This window comes from Monodon monoceros, unplaced genomic scaffold (assembly GCF_005190385.1).
Source record: "Monodon monoceros isolate NGI ecotype Baffin Bay Population unplaced genomic scaffold, NGI_Narwhal_1 Super_Scaffold_14, whole genome shotgun sequence".
Lineage (NCBI taxonomy): Eukaryota > Metazoa > Chordata > Mammalia > Artiodactyla > Monodontidae > Monodon > Monodon monoceros.
In genome coordinates, this window is record NW_021703770.1 from 71,554,601 (window position 1) to 71,582,157 (window position 27,557).

Below are 27,557 nucleotides of genomic sequence, written 5' to 3' on the forward strand. Positions count from 1 at the left end.
GGTTTTCAAAAACGACTTTACTGAATATCTGTCATGTGTAAAGCTTGTGCTGTGGGTCGTATGCAGAGGAGTTCCCTCCAGAAGCTGGTGACCTGGAGCCACTGCACTTGCAACAGTGATTTATTGTTACTGAAAACCTGTTTTGAATTGCTCTTCTAGCACTGCCTCGATTTCGGAAATCGTTTTCTTGGTGGATGTGTCCACTCATTCAGTTAATACTTTTGATCCCCTTCTCTTCAGGTCCTGCAGGTGGGGTCTTGAATTTGATTTTGGAAACCACCAAAAACAAATCAAAGTCACGTTATGAACTAAGGATTAGGTCCAATGAGGCAATACAATTTTTTAACATGCCTGGTTCTCCGGGGTGGCTGTTAAATTCCTTCAAAGCAGTTCCAGAAGTCATTTCAAAAGTCAAGCTGCTCCAGAGTCTGGTTGCATCCCCAGCTATGTCTTCCTTGAATCCAACGAGTCACCATGTGACTTGCTCTATTCGCGGTCTAATTACCTATACTTAACACTAAAATGTATGTTTCCCCGTCTGAGAGTTGAAGGCTAAGTTTATCAAGTCTTTCTAAGTTTACAGGATGCAAACAGTGTGTTCCATAGGCTTCCTTTAGTTTCCCTTCCTGGCTGCTTTGTTACTGTTTCCTCACTCTCTTTCTCTCTCTGACACATCGACACAGTTTCTATTATTTAAACTCCGTTTCAGGCAACTTTGTACCAGGTTCCTTTTTCTTCCAAGGGGTTTATTTTGCTCCCTGGCTGTTTGAGGGTGAGGATGTGCCAGCATTCACCCTCCTTAGAATGGGGATTTATTACAGCACAAATCATCTTCCCACCAGCTCCGCTTACACCCTCTCTGCCACGGTGCTCTTTGTGTGCCAGTCTGAAGAAGACACCTTCACAGAGGTCCTTCACGGTAACATGCCCAGCTCACAGAATCCTATCTTGCAAAGCCCACACTTTACAGTGTAACTGAAAATGCGCAAGTTTGCCCTGCCTCTGGTGTGACTCCAGACATCTGAAATGTGAGAACATGGTGCTTTTATGCTGAAACGTTACACTATCCCCAGAGTGCGGAACTGCCTTGTTCCCACTGCTGCTGTCTTACAGAGAGAGGGGCAGAAAAGCAAGTTTCCATAACGAAGGATGTGTGTTTGGGAGGCGGGAAGTGGAGGGAAGGAGAGGAACCTGAAAGACATCCCGGAAATGATGGAAAAGGACCCTGAAAGGACTTGTTAAAATCCCTCCTACAGGCTCCCAGGATACGTAAGCACTGAGTAAAACACTGCTCATCATCGGGGCTTCAAAGCCACATTTCTTGGTCTCTAGAATGAATCTCTTTCGTCTGATGTTTGGGACCTTAGGATCAGAAGAAGGTGAGGTCTTGATCACAACCTGGGAATCAGAATTCTGTGGATTAAATGCTTTAAGAGAAGGTTCCCTTCTCTTTTTTGAGTCTGATTTCTAAAGCTTTTTCCCAGAAGATAAGGCAAAATCTATCAGTGCTTGATAAATATCTAGAGGATCGTGAAAAAATGAATCCCTTGGAACTCACTACCACTGTTCAAATATAAAGGAATGAACACAGAAATGTATGTCTTGTAGCCCCAGGGTAGATGGGGGAGGGTGGTAGGAAGAGATCCTCGCTGATTGGGGCAGGCAAACCACACCCACCTCTCCCCACTGCATCCCTCCAGTCAGTCTGTCAACACACATTCACTCAGTACCATCTACACCCCAAGCATCTAGGCGGGTGCTGGGGCAGTCAGTATCCCCACCCTACTCCTAGGGGACAGCCTTCTCTTTCCTTTTCTCTCTCTCCTGACATTTAAAACGCCTCAGAGAGCTTCCCCGGTGGTGCAGTGTTTGAGAATCCGCCTGCCGATAAAGGAGACACGAGTTCGAGTTCTGGTCCGGGAAGATCCCACATGCCGCGGAGCAACAACGCCCATGCGCCACAACTACTGAGCCTGTGCTCTAGAGCCCGTGAGCCACAACTACTGAGCCCACGTGCCACAACTGCTGAAGCCCGTGTGCCTAGAGCCCATTCTCTGCAACAAGAGAAGCCAGCGCAATGAGAAACCCGCGCACTGCAACGAAGACCCAATGCAGCCAAAAATAGATAAATAATTAATTTAAGCCTCAGAGAATGATGCAGGTTCGCCAAGAGACACTAACTCAGAGCAGACAGTGATTGTTCCAACAGAAACAAAAAACAGGCCTGAGGGTGTGAGGGGAGGGGCGGGGGGAGGACCTCTCCCTAGAGAGGTGTGATGGGACCTGGTTCTGCCTCGTTCTGTCTGGGCCGGTCACTTGGACGTCACTTGTATGCTCGGATCCTCGTTATTCCCGTCTATAGAATAAAGGTTGGAACAACTTATCCCCAAGTCCACTTTCAGTCTTCAGCTTCTACTTTTCCAAGATTCTAAGGGGTCTTTCGGCGTCCAGCACTGTGTACCCAGGGAAACAGCACGTGGTGCGGTCACTCACACGCGGGTCTCAGCCTTTGGCCCCGGTTACGTGTTTAAAGTTCATACCTGGGTGATCCCCAGGATGCCAGTGCTCAGATATAGCAAGTTTTCTCTCCTTTTAGGCCCGGTTGTTCGTGCACGGCTTTCGCACTGAGTACTGCAGTGCAGTCGCTGCCTTTCCAAACCCCGGGCAGCAGGGGGAAACCTAGTTCCTGCTGGGGGACGGGTATGTGGCTGGAGACAGCATCACCAGCTCTCCACCCTCGTCCATGTGAAAAGCCTAAAACGTCGAAGGGGAAACGTTCTGCTTTTCCGGCAAGATGTCAATGCTGGCTCCTCCGATCTGTGTGGAGCGTTCTGCCGCCGTAGCCCCGCGCTCCGCTTCCCGGCCCGGTGCAGGGCTGCCTTGCCCGGGTGGCAGGCAGGGCGCGAGAGGTGCTCCGCAGCCTCTCGGCTGCGTGTCCGCGGCTGGCACCCTAAGACCCCTCCCCGGAGCCCAGACCTACGCAGCAGAGCGCTGCCCTCTAGTGACCAGAGTGGGAGACGCAGCGCGGCCCGAGCTCGGAAGAGCCCTGCGGCGGCTGGTCCGCGCGAAGGTCCAAGTGCTGGCGCATCCTTTGCAGAAGGTGCTTTGACTGGGAAAGCACTGGGATTCTTTCTCTGTGTACGAGCTGTGGGACTCTGTGATTTCCCTCTAAGACCAGGATTGATAGATACATAGATGGATGGATCGATCAATAAACAATAAACGTAGTTTAAGTAAATGATAGACAAACCTAAAGGCAGATGGATGGCAGGGTTAGAAACACGTTTTTAAGGCTTGCTATGTGCCAGGCACAAGGCTATGTGCTTTGGTCCATTATTTCATTTGCGTCTCTCCGGAACCCTATGGGTAGCCTCCGGCCCTATTGTCCCTCATTACCTCTGTCCCTATTTTCCAAATGGGGAAACTAAGGCCTCAGACAAGGTAAATGGCTTGCTTCCTGGCAATCTTCCGCAGAGCGAGGATGGCGAGCGGGTCTCAATCGACGGCCCCAGCCTCCGCCATCGGCGCTCTGCCTGGCCGCGCCCCAAGCCCCAGACGCCCTGGGTACCGCGTCCCTCCAACCTCGCTCCTTGGCCACCAGCCCTGATGCGGACATCGCCCCGGCCCCGCACCCAGTCTCACTCGTGGAAATCCCCCAGGACACCCTGGTAGGTGGAAACATCGTTAACGAAGCGTGGGCTTTACCGCGTGCGCGCTTGGCAAGGGGTCTCACTAACGAGAAAGGGGAAAGCTCTGTCCAGAGATTTTAAGATCCCCGGAAAGTTTCAATCAGTCATTCCTTTAACTGTTAACTGAGCGCCTACTACGCGCCTGCCGCTGTCAGCAAGGGAGTCTAGGGCGGGGACAGACCGGTGGACAAGTGACCACATTCCGGACGGCTGTGCCCGGCGCCCACCCGGGCCGCGGGGCAGCTCCAGGAGGAGGCGGGGGACGGGTACCCCCGCACATACTCGGAGGGTCTCCAGCACATTCCGTGTGCCCCGCTAACTCCCCCTCCCGCCTGGGCCCTCGACCGGAGCCCGCACGCCGGGGAGGGCGATGGCAGTGACTTTGCGCGGGGGCCCTTGATCTCATCCCACTCTCTTCCCAACTTTCCTAACTGCCTTGGTGTGTCACCCGGCCGAGGGGTGGGCCGCCACGCGCATCCTCCCGCCGCGGTCCGGACCCCCCTTCCGGCGGGGGCGGCACGCGGCCGGCGTAGGGCCTGCGTCAGCGGCAGCCCGCCGGCGATTGGGGCGCGCACGCCTCCTGCGCTCCGGGGCGAATTATAAAGTGGCTCCGGCCGCCGCAGCCCGGAAGGCGAGGGAGGCTGTAGAGGCGGGCCCCCAACCCCGCGCTGCGGCCGCGGCGACGCCGAGGACCGTGACGGTGAGCCCCGCGCCGCCCGCCTGCCTTGCTCTCCTCTCCCTCCTGGAGTCGCCCGCACCGGCTTTCTCCGACCAGCCTGTGCGCCCGGAACAGTGGCAACGTGAGTGAACTTGGCCAAAGCTCGCCTTGCTGCGTGGGTTTGGGGCCGTCCGCCAGCTGCGTTTTATTCCGCGTTGCGTTGCATGGGGTTCCCCAACTTTCTTCCGCTCCTTGTATGTGACCCGGGTCAATATCGCGCCTCCCCGGGCTGGCGCGCTCTCGAATTTGGTCTCCGTAGTTCCCTCCAGAATCTTGCCCGGGCCAGCGGCCGCCCGGAAAGGGAGCGAGCGTCTGGGGCCGCCCCGGGGTCCGGGTGACAGTGACAACTCGGGAACCGCGAGGCGATCGGAGCCGTCCCCCAGGCGGGCGAGGGGACCGGGAAAGAGTGTCCCGGCGGGCTCGACGAACGCCCCGTTGCAGCTGCCCCGCGAGGAGTCCCTGCCAGGGAGCCGCTCTGCGCCCCGGGCGGGCTCGGAGTTCGTGTGCCCTCTCCCCGCAGACCATGGCGCGGTTCCTGAGACTCTGCACTTGGCTGTTGGCGCTCGGCCCCGGGCTCCTGGCGACCGTGCGGGCGGAATGCAGCCAGGACTGCGCGACCTGCATCTACCGCCTGGCGCGCCCGACCGATCTCAACCCGCTGGTGAGTGTTCCGCGCGGCGCGGGAGCTGGTAACCGCGACCCTGCGCGGACAGCCCGGGTCCTCCGCGCGGCGCATCTCGTGGTCACAGCCGGCGCGGACCCGTGGTGACCCAGGCGTCCCGACTGTTCCCCGAACGCTGACCAAGTAGCTCTCGGGACCCACGACTATCTAGGGACCGGAAAGGGCGGCGGGGTCTCCGCGCAAACCAAGTTTGTTTTCACCCCGGGGAGGCGGGAGCCCCGAGCTGTACTGTCTTCAGCACCTCGGAGAGCACTGGGTTGTCGCCTCACCTGCCGCCAGGAAGATGCTCAGTTACCCCGCCTCCTCACGTAGCCCACCAAGGGCTCCTTCCGCACACAGCCATCTTCCCATGCTTCCCGCAAAGAATATAGACTTTTTTATTAGTGATATTCCGCTGCCTTTATTCGAATGTCATATCTCTAGCCCTTTTAAGCTCAGGTCTCTCAGACCCTGACCCTCACTTGCGGGTAAGAGAGAGCAATGGGATGGGGAAGGGATAAGGGGAGGGGAGGAAGGGAGACCGCAGGAGGCTGGAGAGAAAGAGGTCAGCCACCGTTTTACAGACAGCAAGTGATGCTGGAATTCAACTTCTGTCTTGTCTAGAACGTACTTTTGTAACACCTACTAAGACAGCAGTTTACTTTGGCTATGAAGAGGGCACAGGAGACGTGGCGGAGTCCAAAGAGGTGGCCGCAATGCAAAGATAAATTACACAGGGGCTTGGAGTTGGGGGGGGGGGGGGAATCTAAGGTCAAAAGAACCGTCTTTCTAATCATAGTCTGTGTGCTCTTGAATCACTCCTGTTGCTCTACTGAGTCAGAATCTCTGAAGCTGGGACTCAGGAAGCTTCATTTTAACTAGTTCCCCCAATAATTCCTTTGCACTGTCTCCTCAATTTGTTGAACTTCTGTGATAACTTAAGTTGGGCAGAGAATAATGTATTAATCCAAAGAGCTCAGCTCCTCACTAGAGCTTTTGAAGCAATTTTATTATGTAGATGCATAAAACAGGGACAAAAATTAAGGAAAGGATTCCACAAAACCCAAGGTGTATATTTCAGGTTAAATGTTTCTTCGTTCCATTGGATTACCTGATCCACTTCATTTGACAAGACAAGTAGTAGGGCTTTATATTTAAACTCTGAGAAAAATGCTGCATCTCAAGTAGGGGTAACAATCCCCTTCATCCATCTTTTTTCTTTCTGATTTGTTTTTTGTTTAACTGGTTAGTTCTCTATTGCAGCTTACATTTACGATTGTTATTTTCTCTGTGAAAAAAGGCTTGTTGATGACTATATTGTTAGAATTATAGCAGCTCTGGAATTTTCACTTAGATGAAAAAGACACATGAGAAATTAGGTTGCTTAGCCAGAACTATGTAGTAAAACCAATGTAACACATATTTATTGAGTTTCTAGCATGTGAAAGACACTTGTGCTTCATTCTGTGGTGGATACAAAGATGAGCAGGCATGCCATGATTGATGTCCAAATTGAATTTACCCTCTAACACAGAGGGTGAATAATACAAAAATTCACAGATGGCTACAGGAGCATATAAGTTAACACCACTTCCATTCTGTGACTGTGCTATTCCGATTATTTGCCATTATTTGTTTTTGAAGGAATCCCTTTTTAAAAGCCTTTTGGTAACAGTATACAAATATTCAACATTAATTTTTGGCCAACAGATTATTTAAATTTCATTTTAGGATGGAAATATTCTTGACACCTGAACATCTTAAATTTTTAATGATGTTTTGATTTCTTAATCAGATGTCAAGAATAAAACAGAACCATTTTAATTAGATCTTTAGATTTTTATATATGCATATATTTAATTTTCTTAGACACAAAGAAAATTAATAAATAAATCATTAAGAGCTGCTTAAATATATACCCTAAAGAATTTTGTTGCACTAATAAAATGCTTCCTTTCATTGTGAAAATAATGTGTGTATTTCATATTAAGTAATATACATATATATATACATATATATATATATATATTTTTTTTTTTTTTTTTTTTTTGCGGTACGTGGGCTTCTCACTGTTGTGGCCTCTCCCGTTGCGGAGCACAGGCTCCGGACATGCAGGCTCAGAGACCATGGCTCATGGGCCCAGCCGCTCCCCCTGCATCGGCAGGTGGACTCTCAACCACTGTGCCACCAGGGAATCCCTACCAATATATTTTTAAATCTCCAGAAAATGCCTGGTTTTTATGTCTAAATCATGGGTTGGTAACTGGGCTCTATAAGTAGACTTCAGGGGGCCATAAAAACCCCTGAATTGCTAGGAAATATCATATATAGGTTAAAATTGGGTGGGAAAATATCTTTACAATATTGCAAGGGCACAGCATATACAATCTGTTAAAATGCAAAGAAAAATTCTAATTTGATTCCCCCCTTCTGAATTTCCTTTGATTTGCCTGTTCAGTACAGCAAAAAGTTGTAATAAGGAAAATGAGACCATTATGTGGGAGTTTCCACATCAAAGCAAGCATAGAGTGGTCTAAAAAAAAAAAAATGTGTTTGATGAACGAAATCAGAAAAGCCTCTTTTTATCACTAAATCGAATTCTTTTCCCAGGCTTGCACACTGGAATGTGAGGGGAAACTGCCTTCTCTCAAGACCTGGGACACCTGCAAGGAGCTTCTGCAGCTGTCCAAGCTGGAGCTCCCTCCAGACGGCAACAGTGCCCTCGGCAAACAGGAGGACCACCGCTTGCTCGCCAAGAAGTACGGGGGCTTCATGAAGAGGTATGGAGGCTTCATAAAGAAGATGGATGAGCTGTATCCCCTGGAGCCGGAGGAAGAGGCAAATGGAGGTGAAATCCTTGGCAAGAGATACGGGGGCTTCATGAAGAAGGATACGGAGGAAGACGACTCCATAGGCAATCCCTCCGACCTGCTGAAAGAGCTGCTGGGAGAGGGGAACCAGCGAGAAGGGGCTCCCCACCAGGAAGGCAGGGATGACGCAGACGTGAGCAAGAGATACGGGGGCTTCATGCGAGGCTTAAAGAGAAGCCCCCAGCTGGAAGACGAAGCCAAAGAGCTGCAGAAGCGGTACGGCGGCTTCATGAGAAGAGTGGGTCGCCCGGAGTGGTGGACGGACTACCAGAAAAGGTATGGCGGCTTCCTCAAGCGCTTTGCAGATTCCCTGCCCTCTGACGAAGAAGGTGAAAGTTACTCAAAGGAAGTTCCCGAAATGGAGAAAAGATATGGAGGATTTATGAGATTTTAATCCCCTTTCCCATCAGTGAGCCCAGGCCCCAGCAAGCCTTCCTCCACCCCCCAGTGAGAGACTGCTTCACCGGTCGTGTTGTATTGTCCTGTGTTGCTTGCATTATACAGTTGACTTGATTGTCTGGATAACTTAACTGTACAACCTGAAAGCTGTCATTCCAGGTCCTGTGTTCTTTTGAGAATCCTTAAGCCTTTAAGTATTGGTCTCTTGCAGCTGTCTTGTTTACATGCTCAAATAGTTTTTGGTATTACCTTGTCCTTTATTTTTGACAAAACGCCAATAAATGCATACTTGTATGTAGATATAATAAACCCATCACCCCAACTGCACAACATTCTTGCAAGTTTCTTCCCCTCCGAAGCTCTCATTCGCCCTTAGGTTTCCACCGCATATCCTAAACTCACAGACAGTGAAACCATCTGCTTTCAACAGAAGCATCGCTGGCCCCCTCCTCTTCCAACTGCTGAGGCTGCAAAAACATTTTTCATTTAATTCCTTGTATATGACATCTTAGATGAGCAAACACAGTAGCAAAACAAAATGTATTTCCACTCTCGTTTCTGGAATCCAGGTACGTGAGGAATAACCAAAGCCTAATAAAGATACAAACTGTACCCTCATATATAAGGAACTCTGCATTTACATCCAAATGTTTATGTCTCTTTTCTTCAGCAAAATATTTTAGACGTCAATTAAAAAGAAAATTAAAGATAATTTAGCCCCATTTTACAAATACAGAAAGTGGAGCCCAGAAAGGTCAATTCATTGGCCCAAGATTGCCCAGCAGTTGAAGGATAGAAATGGAATTAAGACCCGAAACTTCTTGCTCCCAAGCAATGTCCTTTCCACTCCAGTTCCCTGTCTCTCATCCAGGCCACTACCAAGAATCGGAAGGACTTGTGTCTCTATCTCCACTGTTGTCCACCCCCTACACCATAACCCCGGTGGGTCCTCCAGAATCTGATGAATGGACAGATGCATGAATGGAGGGATTTGGTGACCAGATCACTGGGCAAGGTATTATGAATGTTTTGCAAGGCAAATTCTCATCACACAAGGAGTTTATGACTACTTCACATTAATTAAAACATTTGGAACAACAGGTACAAAAAAGGTAACATGTCTTTGTTTTTCTAATTGAAACCACCTGCAGCTAAATTCCCATCCACTGAGTCATTTTCCCAGGACCCTCACTCATCCTTTCTTTTGCGTTCTTCCCCCCAAATCAGAGTTTAGCAACTGAGGGAGACAGGGGAAGAGCCTCTGCTCTGCAACCCAGGTCTGTGCAAGACCATGTGCTGTATCCCGATGGGGCCGCCCACCGCCCCTCTGAGTCCAGCCCTGCTGGGTTCCCGGGACCTCCCCACGGCCATGTGCTGTCCCCCCGGTCAGTGCAAGGGGTCACAGGTCCCTGCCACTCACTGATCCCCACCAGCAGCTATCTCCGTGATCTTTCCTCCTCCTTTTGAACTAGAGATGCAGGTAATGTAAGCGTTTGAAGCAGGTTGGAAAGGAGCTGATAAACAGCAGCAGGCCTGTGGAAATCCGTGTCTGGAGCAGTAAGAAATGATAGGGCTGAAACACATCAGAGATCTTGGGTCTCTATTCAACCTGAGCCAACTCTTTCCCTTGGAAACGCCAGCCCAGTACTTTTCCAAAGAAATCTGAAACCTCAATTTTCACGATAATATCTCAAGTTCTTAATTTCGGCCTATTGATTCCATTTAAACCAGTGTGGCCCAAACAAAACCCATCTGCAGGTCAGATTTGAGAGACAAGGGGCTAGTCCTTTGAGGGAAAAAAAGTCACTTAATTCTCTCCCTCGGAGACACAAGAGGGAGGAGATATGGGGATATATGTACATGTATAGCTGATTCACTTTGTTATAAAGCAGAAACTAACACACCATTGTAAAGCAATTATACTCCAATAAAGATGTTTAAAAAAAAAATTCTCTCCCTTAAAACTAAGGATACCCAAATCTGAGAAACAGAAATCCAGCCTGCACCCCGGAGACAGTAAAAGCAGAACGACTGGTTCCTTCACTTTAAGATAATAATCCAATTATTATGTTACAGTAAAACAATATGTGTACATATATATCTCATCCAATATGTATGAGAAAATACAGTCAAATGAATATGCACTCTTTTTCAAATCAAGCATAGTTCTTCCCGGGGAGCCTTTTCGTTTCTACTTGGGGTAGCTGTGCAGACCGAGCTCAGGTGCTCAGGGTAGCTAACAGACAAACGTCTGGCCCTCTACTTCACCATCTGGGGCCTCTTCTGAGGGTGGTGAATTGAGGGCCTCGTGGATGCACCACAAATGTTTAGGGAGGGAAGGAACAGAGGAGAGGGACGGGGAAACAGAGGAAGGGAGGAGAGAAGGGAAAGACCATGGGACAAGATGGTTCGTTCCCCTTGGCTGCACGTGGGGCTGTCAACTCCTGCCCGGAACATCAAACGAAGCAAGGACCTCACTCAGGCTGACCTTAACAGTAAGGTCACATTGTGTGCACAGCAAGGGCGGCTGTGCACAGAACGTGACTCCTGTGGCTCAAGGGGTGCTGGGTGGGTCTTCCTGTGTCCCCAGATATCCCCCAGGCTGTCCAGCCTTCAGTCTGAAATACCATCACCAGCTTTATCTCTTAAAGGCTTTCATTTTCAAGACTTTCCTATTTAAATGCTGAGGGGCATTTGCCTAAGAGGCCCCTAGGATGCTCTTTTATTTATTTATTTTTAACATCTTTATTAGAGTATAATTGCTTTACAATGATGTGTTAGTTTCTGCTTTATAACAAAGTGGATCAGTTATACATATACATATGTCCCCATATCTCTTCCCTCTTGCATCTCCCTCCCTCCCACCCTCCCTATCCCACCCCTCCAGGTGGTCACAAAGCACCGAGCTGATCTCCTGTGCTATCAAATGTAAGGTAGATAGCTAGTGGGATGCTCCTGTAAACGCAAATAACTGTGCCCTGGCTGTGGCGCTCAGCGTGCGTCCAGCACAGGTGCTCTGGGCCCCATAACCGCGGAAGGGGTGGGAGTAGCCCAGGATGAGGACTTCGAGTTGATGGGCTAGAGTGTAGGGTAAGATGAACTGGAAGCTGCAGCTCTCTGAGAGGGTCTCTGGGAAACTCTGTGCGCCTTTTACAGAGTTGATCCCCACAGACTGCAGAGGGCGGCACTGCTCCACTCTGTACCTGTCCTGGCACGGGGGCTCCCCAGCTCCACCTCCGAGCCTGAGTCCTGATCTGGTTCCTCCTGGGAGGTGATAACCTGTGACCTCTGGGGCCAGCCTGCCTGGGTTGAAATCCCAGCTGATGGTGTGAGCGGAAGCTCAGTAGGGGTGGGAATACGCTAACACGGTAATACGCACGGATGCTTCAGCCCCGCCAGGGTCAGCGCCCACAGGGCTAGCTACCGGCTTCAAAACACCCAGCTGGTACTAGTGGGTCTTGGGCTTTTCTCCACCTCGCCCTGCCTCACCTGGGCCTCTCGGGACCAGGTATCCCTTACCCCCAGGCTCTCAGTGACCGCCTATCCCTCACCTGATCCTCTCAGGGATCAGGTACCCCTCACCCCTGGTCTCTCAGAGACCAAGTGTCCTTCACCTGGGCCTCTCAGGGACTTGGACTGCAAAATTCACATCAGCAGCGGGAACTAGGCAATAGTTTAAACATACCCATCTATGTCATGTGCTTATACTTTTTCTCTTAGCTTTTTTTTTTTTTTAATCAAGTATAACATATCTCCAGAGGAGTCCACACATCGTAAGTGTACATCGTAAGCTGCAAACAAACGTACCCATGAACCATCATCCCGGTCAAGAAACAGAAGAAACAGAAGACCTCTGACACCTAGAATACAGCATCACCAGCACCCACTCACATGCCCTTCCGAATAAGTAGCTCTCCCCTGTTCCCCAAAGGTAACCACTCTCCTAACTTCTGTAACCATTGATTAATTTGTATGTTTTAAAACTTTCCATAAAAAGAAAATACACTTTTTTCTATTTAACTGCGTGGCTGGCGTTATATTGACAAGATTCAACCATCCCGTTGCATATAGCTGTGGCTGGCTTATTATTTTTATTGCCAAACAGTATTCCATTGCCTGAAAATAATGCACGTCCCATTTTGTTATTAATGGAGGCTCACGTTGTTTCCAGTTTGGGGTTATTGCAAATACTGCTGCGACCATGTCGCTTATCACAGGTGACACATTTCTCTTGGGAATATAACTAGAGTAGATTTGCCAGATACTAGGATATGCATAGGTTCAACTGTAGGCTGTCACGCCAAACAGCTTTTAAAGAGTGTACTAATTTGGACTCCTAACCGCAGTGTATGCCTCACCAATACTTCATACTGTCTCTTTTAAATTTTAGCCATTCTGTTTTAATTTACATTTCCCTAATTACTAATGAGACGGAACACCACCGTATACGCTTATTGACCACTTGGGTATCTTTAGTTATTCTTTTGCTTTTCAAATGTATTTTTCAAGTTATGCATCTGAACTATTTTCTGCTCTGTGGTAAATGGCCTTAAACCATGACATAAATGCATGAGATTTTTCAACTATAAAATACCCCCAGGAGTCACTTTTTTTACCTCCCGGTTACAATCTCCACAGCGCGCCTATAACCCTGCCCATAGACTGACTCCATGGCATTGCTGGCAGAATACCCGATATGCTTTACGATCTCCCTGCCATGTTTTTTCATGGTTGGAACATGAGGTAGAGTGTTTGGTAGAGCAGCCCCCTCCCAGCTGGGTGCCTGTGAGTCCCCAGGGTCTCCTGCCATTAGTAGAAGGGGGAGGTCCTCCCAGCACCGTCCTCAGCAAGGTGAAGGGAGCATTTCTAAGGGGATTCCCAGGTTTTGATGAGTAGTTTCAAGGAATCCCCTTCATCCAGGTCTTGCAGAGTCATCCTCTCCCCTCATCACTGGGTGCTCGCCCCTCACCCCAGCCCGAGGGGCATGAGGCTCCACGCTCCTCTCTTCCCTGGAGAACCCCAGAGAACTCGAGGGCCTCTGGTTCCCCTCATCTGGGGCTTGATCTAGAAAAGATATTGGAAGGGGGAGGGGTATGCAAGGAGGAACTGAAAGTGCCAACTTTCCACAATTCCCCCTTCAATTTCTCAATCAAGTAAAAGGCTAGATCTTCCAAGCACAGAAAAAGTGCTAAGAATAGGGGAGAGGCCATGCGGAAGTCCACACTTTGAAATCCACATTTCAAAATGTCACAAGTAATTAAATATTTTTTGCTCAATCGCATTGTTTTCTATTTGACTTCCACACAACTTCTGAGAAAAAGATAATCCTTGGTGCTTTGTCATAGCTGTATCCTGGGAGCCTAGCACACAGGTCTCAACAAAACAGGTGTTTGAAAAATATTTGTTGAATAAATGAATGGCTTACAAATTAGCTGGGAGGACAGTGCACAGAGTCAATTATCAATGCAAGGGGGGAAATGATGGGCTCAGGCAACAATTCAGAAAAAGAGGTGTCCCTGTGTGCTGTATGGAGGAGATGAACTTGAGCCGTGATTGGAGAGAGGACCTGACCTTCCCGGAACGTGCTCTGGGGAGCATGGAGTGGGTGCTAGGGAAGGAATCTGGCCTGGGTGTCACATAACTAAGTCTTACATATACTCAGTCATAGCGGTCCACCCAAGAAGATTATGCTTATGACGGGACACCTCACCTCAACAGCACCAAGGATTAGACACATCACCTCAACAGCACCAAGGATTAGTATTTTTTAATAAGTTCGGTAGTTGTGTCCTTATCAAAATTATACTTCAGTGTGTCTTCTGGGTTAAAACTATGACCCATTAAGTGAAATTCTGAAGCCACAGCTTGGGTATGGGATGGCACAGAGACTTCACCCCAGGTGCCAAGTGTGATTCATATCTATAAGGGTTGAAAAGATTGAGGACATATCAGGGTTCAGCAAATACTGGGTAGCAACATCTCACAAGTGTGGGATGGGAGAACGGCCACGAGTGATCCCTAATTTAGGTCAGAGGCAAGTTTCACAGGTGAGGACTGTTGGCAAAGCATCCAACCGAATGGGAAAGCACAGAGGGCAGGAGCCAGGCAAGGATGCCCACTATTACCACCACTATTTAACATTGTCCTGGAGGCCTCAGTCAATGCATTTGACAAGAGACGTCACAAGTGTAAGGATTGAAAAGGAAGAGATAAAACTATGTCCATCTACAAATGCAAGAATATCAACTGAAAAGCGACAGTCGAAAAAGTCACTACGAAAACAGGCTATGAAGTTAACAGAGAGAAATTAATACCATAATATACAACTTGTCAGAAGATATAACTAAGAGAATACAGGCCTCACACAGAAAAACTGGACATCTAGCCCTCCCACAGGTAGGCAAGGCCCTGGGACTAATTCCAGTGCGAGGTCAACTGTGAGGTGACCTTACTGATGGTGGCACCACAGCAAGCAATCAGCCTGGACCGCTGAGTCGACTGACCCACCTAGGTCCTTGCATGAGTGACAGACGAGTCTTGACTGTATTTTGCGACTAAGCTGTAGGGCTTTATTTTTTTCATAGCACAGCCTTTTTTACACTAGTGGTAAAGGGAGGTTAAAATGTGAGCCGTCTGAGTTAGGAAACTTTCAAATATTGTTGAGAGACACAAACTTAGACCTGAACATCAAGAAAGAAATTCCAGGTTTCTGGATAAGAAGGTCTGAAGATGTCAGTCCTTCCTAAGTGAATGTATCCATTTCATCCCAAGAAAAATACCAACAGTTTTTCCTTCTGGAACTAAACACGTTGACTCTAAATTTCATAAGGAAAAATTAAATAAGAAAACAGTGGAGGAGAGGCGTGCCCAGCCTGGCGTGGGGCAGGGTAGGCGCTGGGAGGTGGGTTCTGCTGCCCTGTGCTCCGGGCACGTCCGGAGGCTTCAGCGGAGGCTGCAGGGGCCAAGCCAGCGCCAAGGCTGCATGGCTGGGAGATGCCAGAGCAGATGCTGCCGCGGCACTGGCTGTGGCACCAGCAGGAGGGCAGGGGCTGTGAGTGCCTCAGGGAACCCCAGCTGGTCTGTGCCCTGCTCGCCAGCCTCTGAGGGCTCCCTCCCCACAGCCTGCAGCCTGACAGCTCAGCTTCCTGGCTCAGCGCCTTATCCTCCTGGTAAAAAAGAGAGAGAACGAGAACCAGGTACAGAATGGAAGCTTTTCACCAACTTCTCAACCATGGCAAGGTTTTAATCTGCTGCCTTAAAGAATATGTACATATATAGCTGATTCACTTTGTTATAAAGCAGAAACTAACACACCATTGTAAAGCAATTATACTCCAATAAAGATGTTTAAAAAAAAAAAAAAAGAAACCCTGAAAACCACCCTTGTGAGGCTCAAGAAAGGAATGAAATACTGGTTTATACAACCCACTGTTGCATGTAGCCTGAAACTAACACATTTCATTAGAAAAATCAAGAAGAGCTTGAAAACTCTCTCTGCTCCAGGGAGCTCAGATTTACCTGCCAAAAATAAAAAGTAAACTCAGGGGAAAAATTAAAAAACAGTGGAAAAGAAGAGCAAATACTGAGGAGTGACCCTACCAGACAGTAAAACAAAGATAGAAAGCATCAATATTGCAAACAGTATGGCCCATGAGCAAATAAACAAACCAAGAAACATAGTAGAAAGTTAGAAACACACAAATATACATGAGAATTTAGAATATGATAGGCATAATTTCAACTGGGTGCATTAAAATGGACTCTGGAAAGAAATGCTGTGTGTATGACCGGTAGTAATTTAAAAAGGTAAAATTGAACCCACACTCCACACCACGAACATAAATCGGAGATTGTTGAGCCAGAGGGTAAGTGCATCCCTAGCGTGTTAGATACTGCTGAGTTCTGTGCCAGAGGGGTCGTATCACTTGATCTGAATAATCAAAGACCTAAAAGTAAACAAAACTATACACCATCAGAAGAAAACATGTGTGAATTCCTTTACTTTTAAAGTTGGACTGTGATAGGCCTTTCTAGCTATGACTCAATATTCAGAAATCATAAAAGAAAACATTGATAAATTCAACTACTTTTTTAAAATTATGCATGGAAAAAAATCATAAAAAAGGACAGAAGGCAAACTGAGAAAAAAATATTTCATACACTTGTCACAGTTCAAGGGTGAATCTGACTAGTATATATATAAGTGCTGGTAAAAATCAGGAAGAAAAACCAATATCTTACAGAAAAATAGGTGAAGAGCATAAATAACAAGGCACTAAAAGAGAATTATAAGTGGCGCTTGAACAAATGAAATAATACCCAACTGATAATTAGAGAAAGGAAAATTAAAACTACTGCTGGACCCTGGTTTTCATTCATCAGAGTTTTAAAAATCCCAAAAGTTAACAATGCAGACTCTTGCCCACCCCAGGTAAGCAGCACTTTCACACATGGGAACAGAAGAAAAACCAACCTAGAGGCAGGAGTTTGGCAATATCTGACATTATCCAGTGCATTTACCCTTTGACCCATTAAGCTCACATCTAGTAATCTATCCTTCAGGTATGCCTGCAAAAGTATAAGCTGAAATTTATTCAAAGCTATTAGTTTCAGCATTGTTTGAAATAGCAAAAGATCGGAAACGATCCACACCATGGAATACTATGCAGAGTAAAAAACAAACAAAAAGGGCAAGGTCTCTGTGCTAATATGAAAGTATCACTGGGATACATTTCTAAGGGAAAAAAATCAAAGCACCAAACATTATATACAGTGCTATTTCTGTGTGCAGAATAAGTGAGAACTAAGAATATGAATATATAAATACACACATGCAAACACAAGTATTAGTATTCGTAAAAGTAAGCACAAAAAGAGAAACAAGCAAATACTACAAAATTCTATGTATAGGGACCTCCCTGGTGGCACAGTGGTTACGAGTCTGCCTGCCAATGCAGGGGACACGGGTTCAATCCCTGGTCTGGGAAGATCCCACATGCCGTGGAGCAGCTAAGCCGGTGCGCCACAACTACTGAGCCCATGAGCCACAACTGCTGAAGTCCACGCACCTAGAGCCCGTGCTCCGCAACAAGAGAAGCCAACGCAATGAGAAGCCCACGCACCACAACAAAGAGTAGCCCCCGCTCGCCGCAACTAAAGAAAGCCTGCGCGCAGCAACGGAGACCCAGCGCAGCCAAAGATAAATAAATTAAATTAATAAATATTTTAAAATTCTATGTATAGGTACATATATGTGTGTATATACACGTGTGTGTGTGTGTGCATAAAAAGAGAGAAAGCAGAAAAAACAGGGTAGGAGTAGGCATAGCTTCATTGGAGGCAGGACTTTTCTGTATAATTTTGTCTTTTGAATAATGAAGATAAACCACCTATTCTAAAAAAATCGATAAAACCAAATTTTTTCAAAATGATTTTACTTTTAAGCAAGCTGAAACAAATGAACCTATCTGTATATCAAACTGATAACCCAAACTGCACGGGAAAAGACTGATCCCAGTTGACTTCAGCACATACTGCTTTATACAGACATAGCAGAATATTTGCTGCAGATGCGAAGAAACTCAAATTTTAAATTTCCTGGCTCCCCTGCCTCCCCTTCCACATTGAAAGACCCTTGTGATAAAACTGGGCCCACCCAACTAATGCAAAGTATATCTCTGTTTCTAGGACAGCTGACTAGCACTGTTAATTCCCCTCTGCTATATAACACACAGGTTCTAGGGAAGCCTGTGGGCACCTTCTGGGGCCATTTTTCTGCCTACCAGAGTCGCCTTCTGTATTAGTTTCCTAGGGATGTCATAACCAATTATCACTAACTAGGTGGCTTAACACAGAGAAATACATTCTCTCTGTTGGAGGACAGAGGGAATGAAAAATGCCCACTGAGCTGAGAAGACATCTTGAGACCAAAATTCAAGGCAGGCAGCTCCATAAAATCAATGAATCGGTTTCTTGTAGGGTAACTTACTCGCAGGATGGGATCTGGCAGACAACCACCCAGGAGCTTTCGCAGCTGCCGTCCACGCCACCAAGGGGCCACTGGGACAATCTGATAGTTCACCTAGGATATGAGGGTAGGTGCCTAGCAACAAGACGTGCATCCCTAATCAAGCTTTATGAATGGGTAACTAGTCCCGTGGCCACTGGGAATATGTCAGGGAAGGTCTTCATCACTGTTTGGGGACTAACAGAGCATAGAGGCCATCTGGTCCTAATGATAATTAAACAATATCTATTAATTACAAAGCCCTAGATGCAGAGAAGTGATTCACTGCACAGGACAGTCCTGGGTCGGGTCAGCGAAAGGACAGCAGAAACTAAGGGCCCAAGCTGGCATCAGGAACGCTAACAGTCATACACTCCAGCCCCATATTCTGAGAGGCCATACAGTCGGTCCCCTACGAAGAAACGAGTTCAATTCCAAGAGCACATTCGTGAGTCCAATTTGTTCGCAAGTCCAAGAAAGTCAGCCTAGGTACCCAACAAACACAATCAGCTATAGAGTACTACCCTGTAGGAGGTTTATAATACTTATCACACAAATCATACAGAAAAAAACAAACACCAAAAAGAAAGAAAACATTTTTAATCTTACAGTACAGTACCTTGGAAAGTACAGTAGCACGGAATAAAAGCTGACATCCAGGGGCTGGCATCGAATGAACAGGCAGGAAGAGTTACTGACTGGAGGAGGGAGAGGAGGTGGGCGATGGTAGAGCTGAAGGGTCGTCAGCAATAGCAGACGGAGGGCGACCTGCCATTTCACTCATGCCTGACGCTGATGGCACAGGTTCTGGTTCCTTGCTGGATTCAAGTCTATCTACCCTCTTGAAAAAACGGTCCAGTGGTGTCTGGGTAGTAGCTCTTTTTTTCTCGTCATAGATGACACGGTAGCACTGGATTGCATTCTGAACGGCTGCTGCAACCTTCATGTACCGTTCTATGTTCAGGTCCTGTGCCTCAAAAACTAACAGCGCCTCCTCAAATAAAGAAAATCCTCTTGCCATTTCCTGCGTCGTGAATCCCTTTGGTTCTTCAGTTACTTCTTCTTCCTCTTGTCTCTCTTCGTCCTTTCTCTGGGCCTCCAACTCCTGGCACTTCTTAGCGGTACCAGCTACATCACCACTGCTTTTACACTTGCTTCCAGACATCCTGGGCTTGAAATAAAGATACTGTGCTACTGTACTCTATACAGTCCTGTACAGTAAAGTGCACAAAAGCACGGCCACTTGTGGAGGATGCACACATGTGACAATGCACACCAGACATGTGAACTAACTTACGTTATTGGACATGCGAACACACGTTAGCATCTTTGAAAGTTCGCAACTTGAAGGTTCGTACGTAGGGGACTTACCGTATAAGCTTATCCGTCAGTGCAATCTTATCTGTCATTCTTCTAGGTAGACCGGAGGGCCAGATATGGGGAGGTGGCTTGCGTCTCGAGCCCACAGCAACAATGTAAACAGCAGTAAGATCAAAGGATTCCTCCCAAACATGAAAGAATACTAAGAAATATGGTTCCCCTTTTACCCAGGAGGAAGTAAGCCAAGGAGTAACAGCTTCAGCAAAGGAAATCGTATCTATTTGATTAATGACTGTTTCCATCTGGGAGAGCAAACCAGTCATGTTGCATTCATATGACGGTGTATATACAACATTCCTGCCGGATTAAGGCACACGTCCCTCCCTACGGGGCTGTCCACACGTCCAAAGCCACACTGTTTTGCAGCGCCAGCTTTCTCATTGGAGCAGCTTCCTGTTCTGAGGCCAGAAGTCCGTGCTCCATCCATGAGGCTCTACGGGAGAATGCCTTCCTTGCCTTTCCCAGCTTCTGTTGGCTCCAAGCGATCCTTGGCTTGTGGCCATGTCACTCCAGTCTCTGCCATTGAGGTCACATTGCCTCCTACCCCAGCCTCTTCTCTGCATGTCTGTCTGTCCTCCTCTGGGTGTCTGTCCCGAAACTCCCTCTGCCTTTCTCTTATAAGCATATATGTGATTGCATTTGGGACCCACCCAGGTTTACACAAGCTAAATCTCCTCCTCTCAACATCTCTATGTAATCACAACTTCCACCATATTAAGATTCAAAGGCTGCAGGGATTCGGGTTTGGACGTATCTTTGGGACCACCTTTCAAACCATTACACCTTCTGAAAAAAGACTTGTCTGATCAACAATAAATATCTGACGATCAGCACTGCCACCTGCCTTAACCAACTCTTAGAATACGGTACAAGTTTCACAGCAGCATCCTAGCCCGCACTAGCAGGGTCACCAGATCACTTCACATCTGTTAATTCATGCCAGCTGCTGAAACGATGAAACCAGCCCATACTAGCATAAGGGGTCTCCTTCAGTCTCCTTGTAATTACTGTTTTCTTTCAATGTGGCAATTCAACACTTTAGCTTGTCTGCCAGCCAAAATGCTTGAGTTTTTCCTTTTTACAGTTTTCATTCCAGAGTAGAAGTAAACACTCCATTTCAACCATAAGCAGCTCTCTATTCATTGTGCAGTTTAAATTAAAAGGTACTGAAGCCTCTTTACCTTGGTTTTCTATTCACAGAATGTTTCAACATGGTTTGTACCCAGCTCCACGCAGGCCTAGGTCTTGTCCTATCTTCACTTTACTGTCATCCTTTTCAAATCTTCTGATCACATCTAATTTACTTTTGATGTTACCAGTTTTCATTTCTTTGCTGTACTTTAATCTTTTTTTGGCCAATTCTCTCTTTTGATTATCTATTTATAAAAAATATCAGGTGAGTTAATCACTGGGAGACAAGGAGGTAACACAACTACATACTTTGTTGTCTACGTGGGAAATGAATAGATACACAGTGACTCATCACCAACAGACTATGAAAGGACTATGATCGGTCACAGATCATGATGCTCATCTGTTATTTACGTAATGATTTTCAGACTCAAGAGCTAGCAACCAAGTCTGTGTTTTATGCAGTTACTCACAGTTGATATCCATAACTGAAATTTGAACAATGTTTTGGGGGGATTAGTGTGGTTTAGCTCAACTGTGGTAACTAAAATCCACGTGTATGAGAAGACTGCCTGCATTTACCAGAATGGCTAAAATTTAAAAGACAGACAATACCAAGTGCTATTCAGGATACAGGGCAACTGGGATTCTCCTACCTGGCAGACATGTAAGTTGGTACAATTTCTTTGTAAAACTCTTTGGCAATATTTCCTAAACCACAATATACACATGCTCTTTGATTCAGCAATTCTATTCTTCAGTTCTTATCCAACAGAAATTCATATTTATGTGCACCCAAAAACATGTATAAGAATGTTCACAGCATTGTTTGTAGTATCCAAACCTGGTAACAACTCAAATGTCCATCACTAGTAGAATGGTACATTAACACAACTGAGTATTCAATTGCAATGAAAATGAACAAGCTACCACTATAGGCAACAACATAAGTTTCATGAACTTAATGTTGAGCAAAAGAAGACAAAAAGAACAACAGCAAAAATACGTGTTGTAAAATTTCATTTACATAAAGTCCCAAAGCAGGACTGTGGTGTCAGGCCAGTGGGGTTTGGGGAGTAATGACTAGGTGTGGGCACACAAAGGATTTAGAGGGCTGGTAATTTTCTTTTTCCTGATCTTAACTTTGTGTTCTTTTGAAGATCCACAGAACCATACATTTATGATGTGCACTTTTTGGTAATAACAGCATACTTTAATAAATAAATGTATTGTTTTAAAATGATGGGGCCATATAAAAAGCATTTAGGCACCAGTTGGGAGGTGACCCCACACATCAAAGTTGTGACAATTTCAGCATCAAAAATATTAATGAGTTTAGTTGATTCAAGTGCATTTAACCAATGAAAATGTATGAGTTTATAATAATCCCCCAAAATAAGAGAATTTGAACCACTGATGCATGTGACAAATTGGATAAATTGCTAGGGAATTACGCTAAGTGAAAAAAAGTCCCAAAACGTTACATACTGTATGACTTCCTTGATATGACATTTTTGAAATGCCAACATTCTAGAAATAGAGAACAGATTAGGGATTGTCAGGGTTACAGGTCAGGAGGAGGTGATGGGGTGTGGGATTGCGGTGGGTGTGGTTACAAAAGGGCAATTTCAGGGGATCCTTGTAGCGAGTGTCTGGGCTGTGGTGTAAATATATGTGAGAAAACTGTATAAAACTAAATGCACATATACACACAAACACACACACTCACAAATGAGTACAAGCAAAATTTGGGGAATCTGAGTAAGATGAGGTAGATTGTATAAATGTCACCATCTCAGCTATGATATTATACAGTGGCTTCCACGGTATGAAACTCGGTAAAGGGTACCCAGGAATCTCTCTGTTATTCATTGCAACTGCATGTGAGTCTACTTAATCAAACTTCAATTTAAAAAAAGCGAGGGCTTCCCTGGTGGCGCAGTGGTTGGGAGTCCGCCTGCCGACGCGGGGGACACGGGTTCGTGCCCCGGTCCGGGAGGATCCCGCATGCCGCGGAGTGGATGGGCCCGTGAGCCATGGCCGCTGAGCATGCGCGTCCGGAGCCTGTGCTCCGCAACGGGAGAGGCCACAACAGTGAGAGGCCCGCGTACCACAAAAAAAAATAAAAAGCGAGAACTGGAAAACGGCCTCTATTTGAGGCATCTAATAAACCAACTCCTTACTTAGAAAATCAGTAACTAAAGAGAAATAACTAAGCATTTCCAGTAGGCACTGTATTTCAGGGAAACCAAATGAAGACAAATCTTTGCAGAGAAAGCTAGCTAACAAAGCATAAGGAATGACTGAATTAGAAAATCATCATTCTGCAACATCTAACAAGATTACTGACTCATACAAAATTTATGTCAAGATTAAATGTATTAGGTGTATTTTTACTATTCATAAATGGGAAAATGTAAGTGTCTAACGAAGTAACCAAAGGCGCATTTCACCAATCATCAGGCCATCTCAGATATTTAAATCTCCGTACGTGACATAATACAAATCGCACATCGCCTATCATTTGTCTAGACAAAAATGTTTAACGTATGTCCTGCGAGGTAATAGAAAATATATATTGGTCTCTGCCCGCAGTTCCTGGCACAGAGCTCCTAAAACTCCTATAATTTCCGAAGCGATAAGAGCTTTAGGTGCATCTTTGTTCTGCTGTGGCAGCTCTGGGTGGGCTCCTGGAAAAGGGCTGGTCACCAGAAAGACCAAAAGCCAAGATTAGAAGTTTAGGATTTTCAGCCTCCCTCCCATCCTCCAGAGAGAGGAGAGGGGCAAGGAACTGAGTTACTAACTGATCGTGCCTATGTGAGGAAGCCTCCCTAAAACCCCAACAATATGGCGTTCAGGGAACTTCCAGGTGGATGAACACATCCCTGGTAGGTACTGGGAGGCCAATGTACCCCAAGTCCTGAACCTGGGACCCTTGCAGACCTCAGCCTATCTCTTCGTCTGGCTATTCTTCTGTATCCTTTATCATATCCTTCAATAAACCGGTAAATGTAAGTAAGTATCTCCCCGAGTTCTGTGAGCTGCTCTAGCAAATCAATGGAACCCAAGGAGGTGGTCATGGGGACTTCTGACCTACAGCTGGCTGGTCAGAAGTATGTGTCACCTGGGCTTGCATCTTGCATCTGAAGTGTGGTGGCAGTGGAGTGGGCAGTCCTGTGGAACTGAGCTCTTAACGTGGGAATCTGACACCATCTCAGGGTAGTTAGTGTCAGAATTGAATTAAATTATAAGATGCCCAGCTCGTATCTTGGAGAATCGATTGATGGGGGAAAGACCTCCACACGCTTGGTGACCAGAAATGAACTGTTTTGTGTGAGTAATAAAAGAGACTCACAGGGAAGAAACTTAGACTAGGGAAGAACTGGGCTTTCCCCTACCTGGGAGGTAGAAGATTATTTTTCCTTTACAACCTTTAAGCTTCTGCATCTAACTTGTAGTTTATAGGAAATACAGGAGATAGAAGAACCACTTAAACTGCACCAGAAAAGCTGAAAGATGTGACACCCACAGGATAGCACCTGGGCCTCTTCAACATGACAGGTCGGGGGCTTAAAAAGGAGAAGCTTAGGGCAGAGACGTGCTCACTTACAGTTCCAGATGATCCTCTACATTTTCCAGCTTCCCTGGCCATTAGGTTGGGACCGTGTGGCCTGTGAGGGTGTCAATTCTGGTCCAAGACAGTTAGGAGCCAGCGGCCCTTCTCGGTTCCTCTCTTGGAGGCCACCACCCAGATCCAGACGGCCAACACAGGGGAGGGGAGGGCCATGTAACCTTTGCTGACTTTGTTGACTTCAGCCTTGTCAGCTGTAACAGCTAGCATTAATTATTCTTCACCAGTGCAGCCAGGGCTTGCGCTAAATTCAAAGGGAAACGTGGGCAAAGCAACAGATGCACTGCATGCCTCTGGACTGGAGTGCTAAAAACCCGGATAAACTGCTGGAAAAGACATTTAGGAGTCCATTGGAGAAATTCAAATACGGACTGGGTGCTCAGCAGGGTGTAAAAAAGTTGGAGGTCATTAACTTAAAAGAAGTTACAAAACAAATTTTCTGGAATGATATTATTTGCATATTGTGTGTGTGAACATACACACATCTACATTTACAACACAGGGCGCTAACAGTGACAAGTTTGGGATATAGTTGTCTTATTTTCAACAACTGCTTTCATAAAGGTAGTTTACATCAAAAGGCTATTTTTTTTAATTAAAAAAAATGTACTGGTAAGACTGCGGCATTATGCTTGGTCATGTTAGAAAAAACAAAATTCAACTGAGTGAATTTTAAAGATCTTATTGGCTTTATTTAGTGATTCATGCATCGGGCAGCATCCCATCCAGCAGATAGAAAGGTGCTCCAAGGAGCTGCACAAGGTGAAAGACTTGTATAGGCAGAAGGGAGCAGGGACAAGGAAGTTATACTGGAAAAAAGCGGACTGGTTGTCGCACTTTCCTTTAGGGGATGCCAGGGGTCTGGCAGACGAATGACCCCCCTAGTGCTAATCGGGTGACTCCCGATTGACTGGACTCACATTCCATTTCTGGGGGAACCCAAACTGTAGTTAAGTCTCGGTTTGGTCATGGGGGACCTAGCATGAGTGACTCCGTTGGGGGCCTGTTGTCTTGTTTTTTAACAGTCACAAATAGTGGGGGCGTCCAGGTAAACCAGGTTTTGGTCAAAAAACTAATGTGAGAACAGAACAGAGTTAAAGCCTAAACAGAACTCCAGGAAAAGAATCCCAGGACTCTGTTGTTAAAATTGCTTCATTTCAGAAGCAGCCATTTATCGAAGGCAAGAAACGTCTCCCCCAAGCGGCCTGCCCTCTTCCTGTCAGCCAGGTCGTCCTCAACTTTAAAAGACCCGAGAATGGTGAGTGGTGAACATCTCTGTTATCCATCAAGGTAGCCACCAGCCGTATGGAGCCATTAAGCTTCTTTTTTTTTTTTTTTTTTTGAATTTTTGAATTTTATTTTATTTATTTTTTTATACAGCAGGTTCTTATTAGTCATCCATTTTATACATATTAGTGTGTATATGTCAATCCCAATTAAGCATTTTAAATGTGGCTGGTGCAACTGAGAACTGAATTTTTGATTTTTTAATTTGATTTGATGTAATTGCACTTTAAATTTAAAGAGCCCTACATGCACATCCCAAACCCTGCTCAAGCTGCTGGAAGCCCCGTGGGGGGAGGCGGGGAACAAGCGGGGTCCCCTGGGAGGGTGGCTCGTCTTGGATGGGAGACAGGCTTGGCTGGGTTTAGACCTGTTGACTTAAAAAAATATATGCACAACCTAGAAGTTGAGAGTTCTCTTTCATTCGGCAGGAATTTTAGGACTTCAAGCCCAGAGGCAGCATCTCAAGTTGAGGGGGTGAGGGGGGAGCCAGGTAATATAGGAGTTTTGCAAGAAAGGGCAGGTAGTCTGAACGTCAGAAGAGTATTGTTGATTAAAGGAAACCAGATATCACAAGTTAAGAAATTTAGCGCTTTTCTCTGTATGGGAAGATGCAAGCGTCTGGGCTCAATGAAATCATTCCTTTGACATGCACCTCAGCTCTCTGGGGCCAGTATCCTGTGTTTTCACATCCTGAGTTTCCGCAGGGCTCACCTAGGGAGTGGCTTCAGTCTGATGGCTGCTAGATGGCAGGTATTCTTTCCTTCCGGAGTTTCCTCAGGGCTCAGCAGCTGACCCTAATGGCTGATGACTGTGACGTCCTTTGTTTACTGATATGGGAGACGACATTCCACTTCTCAGACCCCTCCTCTCTCTGAACTTTTCTGCCTCTGATGTTTTGCCGGCTGCATCCCGACCCCAGGCCTAGGGCAAGGGTCTTCCTAAAGAGGCTCTGATAAGGTTGCTTCTAGGTTTTTCATCAAGCGCAATCTCTCCTCCCAAGGCACTGCTTCTGTGACCTTAGAGGCCGTCCCCAGAAGCCCTCTGGAACTGAAACGTTGCCCAAGGCAGCATTCCTTGTGGGAGGTTCTGAGCCTCCCAGGTTTATTGTCCAATCCAAGTGAAAGAAGGAGGAAAAATTACTTAACCAGAACAAAGCCTCAAATTCAGGGCTTTGCATTGCTAAATAGGCCTTTGAAGGCAGTGATGGAGACCTGAACCTGGGAAAGAAAAAGCTTTTTTTTAATTGAGGTATAGTTGATTTACAATATTATATTAGTTTCCGTGTAAAACATAGTGATTCGATATTTTTATAGATTATACTCCATTTATAGTTATTATAAAATATTGTCTATATTCCCTGTGCTGCACAATATGTCCTTGTGGCTTATTTATTTTATACACAGTAGTTTGTACCTCTTAATCCCCACCCCATCTTGCCCCTCCCCCTTCCCTCTCCCTACTGGTAACCACTAGTTTCTTCTCTATATCTGTGAGTCTGTTTCTGTTTTGCTATATCCATTCATTTGTTCCACTCCTGGGTATATAGCCGAAGAAAACGAAAACACTAATTCAAAAAGATACATGCACCCCTACATTCACAGCAGCATTATTTACAATAGCCAAGATATGGAAGCAACTTAAGTGTCAACAGGTGAATGGATGAAGAAGATGTGGTATATATATATACACACATACAATGGAATATTACTCAGCCATTAAAAAGCCATTTGCAGCAACATGGATGGATTGGAGGGTATTATGCTAAGTGAAATAAGTAGAAAGACA

At 46.2% G+C, this 27,557-nt stretch overlaps 1 protein-coding gene across 1 annotated transcript; it reads left to right on the forward strand.

Moving 5' to 3' along the window:
• Nucleotides 1-4,315: 4,315 nt before the first annotated feature.
• PENK (proenkephalin) lies at nucleotides 4,316-8,664 on the forward strand. The gene is made up of 3 exons (XM_029223061.1): nucleotides 4,316-4,489; nucleotides 4,928-5,068; nucleotides 7,679-8,664. The coding sequence occupies exons 2-3, from the start codon at nucleotides 4,931-4,933 to the stop codon at nucleotides 8,330-8,332; spliced, it is 792 nt and encodes a 263-aa protein (XP_029078894.1). The 5' UTR covers nucleotides 4,316-4,489; nucleotides 4,928-4,930; the 3' UTR covers nucleotides 8,333-8,664.
• Nucleotides 8,665-27,557: the final 18,893 nt, after the last annotated feature.